This window comes from Rhea americana, unplaced genomic scaffold, assembly GCF_003343005.1.
Source record: "Rhea americana isolate MKP2758 unplaced genomic scaffold, rheAme1 scaffold_81, whole genome shotgun sequence".
Lineage (NCBI taxonomy): Eukaryota > Metazoa > Chordata > Aves > Rheiformes > Rheidae > Rhea > Rhea americana.
Window position 1 is genome coordinate 2,701,969 of NW_028186990.1, and position 6,597 is coordinate 2,708,565.

Sequence of the window (6,597 nt, forward strand, 5' to 3'; positions counted from 1 at the left end):
TGGAACAACACAAATTGTTTTCTTAATGATAAAAAGAAATATCAAACGAAACTTTAATGTAGCTGCTGACTTACGTTGTAATAGAATAACGAAAATCAACAACTTACATAACAGTATACATGCACATTTACACAGATGCATGCACACCTTTAGCACAACAAACATTTTAGAAATAATTCTGAGAAGTTTTATCCTCTGCTCATGCCACCCTAAAAATATACTCTATTTTCTTGCAACGGTAKCTGATGTATTTTACATTTCTACATATAGTACAGATATTTGAATACATGATGAGTTGGAGGAGGGGGTTATTTGATGTTTGTCTGCAATGGTGCAAGCAAGTCTTTCTGTTTTTAACGGGGGAGGTAGTTAGGAAAACAAGGATTCTATATATGTGTGTGTGTGTATATATATATATATATATATAAAAATAAATACATATTTTTTATATATATATATATATATATAAATACACATACATACATACATATACACTATCTGTTTTACTGGTTTACCCAAGGTGCTAAGCACAATTCAAGTTTGTGCAAATAACAAAAAAATGCTGTCAAAAGTGTTCCTTACATGAATGTCTATTCATAAATCAAGTTCTGGTCCCCTTTAAGCTGCTAGTGAAACTCCTATTTTATTTATTTTTGCTTTTTATCCACATAGTCTTACTTAAGAAGGATAAAATTATAAAAGAGAAATACATTTTCAGACAGTTGTCTCCATTTTGTATATAGATCCTATCTAGTGTACATCGAAAAAAAAAMCACCAGAAGGAATGCAATCATTAACCTGTTACTTCACTCATTAGGAATTTCGCTTGGAAGGTTTCAGATAAAAAGCACTTACTCTATAATAAGCATTAGAGAACTGTAGCACTGCAATAGTTTGACAAACGGCCCTTTACAAAGAAAGACTACAGTTGTCAACATTTTGTTCAATTCGCAAATGTGCCAGTTCATAGTTTTTCCATGAAATATTAATGAATCATTGTGAACAGAAAGGACAAAAAGGAAAGAAAACATGAAATGAGGCCTTCAGCTTTTTTCCCTGGATGTAACACAAATTCAGCTACGACAGCTTAGAGATTGGGCATATGGAAGTGGAAATGGTATCCAAAATAGTTTATATTTACTTGTTCACATTTCGTMGATAGCCTTGTAAACAACTTTTAGTTTACATATCCTTTAGTTTGCATATCTGCTAAAAAAGTGATCTGAGGAAAGAAAGAAATGAATAAATGAAACCTAAACCCCACAATTTGTCCATTTTATTTTCCTGACCATGAACTGGTTGAAAAAAGGCTCCCTGTTCACCATGGTGCCCAACAGATAGAAGAGACAGTGATTATTAAAATGAATTGCACAAGTATCTGTCAAAGCCAGATATGTTCTGCTTTCCGCAGAGTTAGCAAAAATAGTACACTGTCCAATTCTGTTTAACAGATGATTATGAAAAAAGTGATTCTGTAAAGAAGTGCAAAACAGAGAAGGGTTGTCCTTTTTAGAGTCCCTGCACATGTTTGTGTGCATACACATAACTGCATGTGTATGTGTTTTTCTGCATATATCATCTACTCATACAAATCAAAATGTCATCTCAATAGCCTTAAAAGAAAATTAGGAGCAATTCTACAGTATTGCTCACAGTACTGCTTTATTGCTATTGAAGCCTGTCATGCTTTAGACTAAAAGYTCTGTAAAATATGGAGAGATTTTTTTGTGATTTTTTCCGAGATTCTTTGGGTAGCAGTCTTTCAAAATTCTTCTTAGGTATCAAAGAACRACACAATTAACAAAGTAATCTGCTCAGAAATCTGGAATATTTCTTTTAATGCACTTTTTATTTGAATGCATATAGGATGACCTCAGGCAAACTTGGAAAACAACTCTTTTGTACTTCTGAAGGTAGAAATACAGAAAACTAAATATAGATATGATACAAAATTCTCTCTGTAATGGATCAAAGGTCAAGTTTGAATAGCCCGAAATTTGTGGTCTGCTGTCAAAAATTCAAATCTGCATCAGAATCTGTTGCCCATCTCTAGAATAACTTATTTAAAACAAAATATTTCTCACACTTGTCATATTTCTTTCAGTACTCAATAGATCAAAAGGAAAGTCTTTATGAGTTCATCAGTCCCAATCCTGGCAGCATCTTCAAGCTAACTAGTTAGCAAAAAAGCACAAAATTGCATCATAGTGACTTAGAATGAATTCACTGTAAGATGGTATGCAGCTTACTGACCTTCTTCGCACTCTGAGTTTGCTTTTTGAAAAAATGAGTTTACTTCATTCTAAAAGGGCTTGAAAGCACCCCAGGCAGCATCGGATCTTTGCTTCTGTTAATAGCTTTGAGCCAAAAAACTCATCTGTTTGGTCTCAGCTTGGTTCATGGTGATCTTCCATTTTTGTTACTGTGTCAGTATCTTACATCAATAATGTAGCAATGATTCTACAAATATTGTATTGTATTTCTTTTATTTTACCTATATGCTCAAGCTAAATTCTACTGCTCCTTGAAGAATTACAGGCATCCTGTCAAAAATGCTTCCCTTTCAAATCTTTAGGGGATCTAACCCCATCAATCACCTCCAAATTAATGGCTGCTGTGGCCTGTCCAAAATTTGATCCTACATATTCTTTGTGAATGTGAATACCTCTAAGAACTGTTCACCAAAGGCCCTTGGCCTTTGGTTTGGTGCTTGGCTTTAGCCATCTTCAAACTGTATTACATCATTTTACGTATTTTTCCAAAAAGATTTTCCGCTAAAAATGTAAAAATGAACTATGCAAAATACTGATGTCTTGGGACAGAATAAAAGGAGAAAATGAGAAAAGATTTCTTCAGGTACCTTTTACCTTAAGTAATTCCTGTACAGGTCCATGAAATAAAATCACCTTTTCTTGAGAAATCGTAAGGGTCTGGAAATTTCAGAACTTTTTTTCACAGACCCAGGGAAAAAGGTATTCTAGTGTTTATTCATGTCTCATACTTTCATCTCTTCATACAGTGTCCACAGTATACCTAGATATCAGAAAGGGAYACAAGCTTGATAAAAGTAACACAAACAGAAAAATGCATACTTACCACAGAGAATGCAGGTCTAGTTAAAATCCTCTTGAAACAATCTCCACAAATTACTAGAACTGGTTCCACAGTGTGAGTGGCTGTGAATTCTTTCTCTAATCTCCAGAAAACTTAAATAAAAAGTTTGCCAGTCTCCAAAGATTTTCAGTATAAGGATGGTATATTTGTAAGAATATTCACTACATACATTATGGGTGAAACTCTTCCAGTGGATTTTATTTTTTTWAAATACACACTCAAAGGCAGCCTACTAGTTTTTCATAGTTGCRCACTTCTCCAAACTCAGGTCTATCTCTAGGCCTACTCTGGATGTAAATTCCACTTTTTTCTTCTATTAAGAAGAGCGTTCCTCTCTCCCAAAGTAAATGCAACCTTTGAAGATTTGTGCGCACTAAAGCTGTTTCACTTTCTGACCAGGAGGAGCCAATACATAAAGGTAACATTTTTTCATTTTAAACTATGTCTAGTTTGAAGGTAATGACACAAGTTGAAGGATTTTAGCCTTTATTACWTACTCTACCCTATTTCCAACCTGCTGGGTATGCCATTTACTGCAAACCAACCACACAACATACTACTGAGAAGTAATYCACCTCTAATTTTATCTAGCTAAATTAAAAGCCTCTCTCATGCACATTACTGGAAGTGACTATATTTTCAATATTGTATCAAATTTCTCCTTCTAAATCCCAAGGAAATCTGCTTGGGTGAGGGCTGAGAGCCATATYTAGCTGCAAATTGTTATTCAGCTACAGCATTTGCTCCAACACAACAAAAGCAGGCCTCACCAATAGTATCTACTGTTGCTGCCCTCATTTCCTCCTCCCTACCCTCCTAAGGGTATTTTTATAGCAAGGGAGTTCATATTCAACGAGTCCTGCAGCCCTGGTCCTGAACTAGTACATAACTAGCCGTAATTAGGGAGACATATATGGTCAAGCTCTGCACACAGATATCTTCCTGCTACCAAAAGGATGGAGAATCCAACAGAAACATCATGCTCTTTCCTCACCTCAAAAGAGTTTTAAAATAGCTCCTTGTAATATAAAAGCCTGCCTTACCTGTAATTGGGAGCTGTGCCTGCAGGATAGCGAAGATAACAATCCTCTTCCACTTCATCTCGCTCCCCTGGGCGGTGTCAGGGAATCGGAGGCCACGGTTTAGTAGAGTGGGGCAAGGAGGAGAAAAGGCACCTCCACGAGCTTTGTTCTTCTGCCTGCCTCCACAGGAAGCACCAGTTCTATAAGGCCTTTCAGAGTCCACCTGCCGGCAGCATAGCCGAAACACATGCGCTTTCCTCAACCTCACAACCAGGCGGCTTCAGAGGTTTGAGTTTTATATTCTTGGTATTGATGTTTGGGGTTTCCTTTTGTATTTTTCATTCTTTTCTCTTTTTAAGACTTTTCTTCCCTTTTTTAGCTCATCTGATGGTTTCTAAGACATTCTAATTCTGTAGCTGATGATCCTAGAGCCCAGAAAATCTGGTATGAAATTCACCCACACTTCAAAAGGATACTCTATAACTATGTTCAGTATGTAGTATATCATAAACAGAAGTTTAAATTGTAAGCAAGCTCAAGTCACTCCTGAACAAGTAGCTACCTGAACTGATAAAGGTATAAAGTTCACTTCTAAATCTCTGACTGAACTGTAGACATAGCATTAGTGACTGAAAGTTGCTGCACTCTCGGGGCTATCCGGTAGCCTGCATCCTGAAGAGCTGGACTCACTCTCTGTCTTTGCAGACTGTGCCCACACAATGTAAACGACCAGCACAGCTGGCATTACCTGCCTCGTTGTACTTGTATGTAACCAGGAAACAGAGATGCCCTTCAGTGTGAACATGTGTATACCGTATCTCGTATTCTGAAAAGCTCTTTGTGTGTGGAAGACTCTGAAGCCATTTTGTCCTTGGAGTCACCACAGCCTGTGCAGGAAGGAAAGCCTGTGCAACCTCTGTGGGAAAGCACAGTGCACACCTCCTCCTCCTCCCCAAAGATGAAATAGAAAGCTGGGCAGCCTCTAGCTACGTATGCCACACCTACAGACTCGGTGGGCCTCAAGCTTCAACCTGCTTACCGCTCATAACTGTCCTCTAGCTACAGACACGGCCAAGAATAAGGAAGTGTGGTTTCAATGTGGTTATTTTCTGGGAATTACTAGGACTTCTCAGCCTTGTGTTCAAAGCTCTTTAGTTAATACTCTAAGCAACTCCAAACAGTTAGGTCCCCCCAGCAGCTGCACTTGTGAAGTCTAGTTTCCTGCAGTCTTCCAGCCAAGCTTCTGTATTCCCTTCTGTGTTCCTCTGAGCCGAGGCGTACAAGGATACCCCTGTGGCCCTCCTGCACCCTCAGCTCTCCTGTACTGACCTCTGCCAGGCCAGGGGGCTGGGCAAGAAGCAGTAGGGAGTGTGACTGACTCGAAAGACATGTTTGTGTGCTGACTGACCGACCAAGCAGCCCAGGGCTAGCTGCTCGTTGCTGGGCCACAGCAAAAGCAAAAAATGTCCTGTTTTCTTTGCTGCCGGTTCACTAGGAGCGCTAATAGGCTCTCTCTAGCTAGCTACATGAAATTACAAGTAGGAACTGAATTTTCTTGAGACTCCTGTGTTTAATTGGATTAAAGTTGACCCTCAGTTCAAACGTTATTGGGGTAGCAGTGACTGGCAGACTGAATTAGAAGAATCATGGAGTTTGTCTCCTCAAGAAGCCAAGCTAGAGATCAGATCAGATGGTATTAAAGCAACATTCAGTACACAGCTGCAGATAACTACACAGGCAAGAGAATAAGCATATTTAAGTAGTAACCCAGCAAAGGTCACTCTGGAGAACATTTCACATTATGAGCTGACAAAAGACAAGAAATTGATTTGCGTTAACAATATTAAATAATTTCATTATGTTCTTATTGGAGGATCTCAACATGCTTTTTAAATTAGCCTTACAAAGCTGGGGCAGTTAAGCTTTCACAGACAGATGAATTAAGACTTAAATGAGACTGAACAGAAAGCACTAGCACTGGCAAGAGAACCAGGAATCAGGGAGGCTTTGTAGTGTTCTTAAACAAGATAGTATTTTAAAATGCATGGGAAAAAAAGCAAGRGGAGCCAGAGAGTGGTTAGGGATACGTCCTCCTCAACATTTCTCACTAGTATTACATTTTTTGTTATTATTATTAAGAAGTTAATAAAATGATTTACATAGTGTAATAGATAGGAGGACCAACGGAGCATAAAGAAATGAAATTAAGATAAGAGAAATTTTGAGTTTTAGAAATAAATTCCTTAGAGGGAGATATTGGGCTGAAATAATTTCTCCAGGAAAATATTAGGGCATTAATCAGTATTTTGTCTAATTTTCATAATGACATGATGTTGTGAAATCTCACACTATTGTGCTTTTTTTAAATGTGAATAAAAATCTTCAGTAAGACTAAGAGAAATAGACTACATTCTAGATAATTGTGAAGCAGAACAAGCTTGAAAACATGACTTAGAGGCAC

At 37.8% G+C, this 6,597-nt stretch overlaps 2 protein-coding genes across 3 annotated transcripts in view; both read right to left on the bottom strand.

Moving 5' to 3' along the window:
• Positions 1-4,532, bottom strand: part of CD247 (CD247 molecule) — a 60,185-nt gene extending 55,653 nt beyond the window's left edge. Inside the window, exon 1 of one of the 2 annotated variants that reach the window (XM_085322979.1) lies at positions 4,158-4,532. In XM_085322979.1, the coding sequence (XP_085179105.1) occupies positions 4,158-4,215 (58 nt within the window). In that variant the 5' untranslated portion in view covers positions 4,216-4,532. The remainder of the gene's footprint in view (positions 1-4,157) is intronic. The other variant, XM_085322978.1, reaches the window with a different exon arrangement.
• Positions 1-6,597, bottom strand: part of CREG1 (cellular repressor of E1A stimulated genes 1) — a 67,097-nt gene that overhangs the window by 44,266 nt on the left and 16,234 nt on the right. The gene's annotated exons all lie outside the window — the stretch shown is intronic.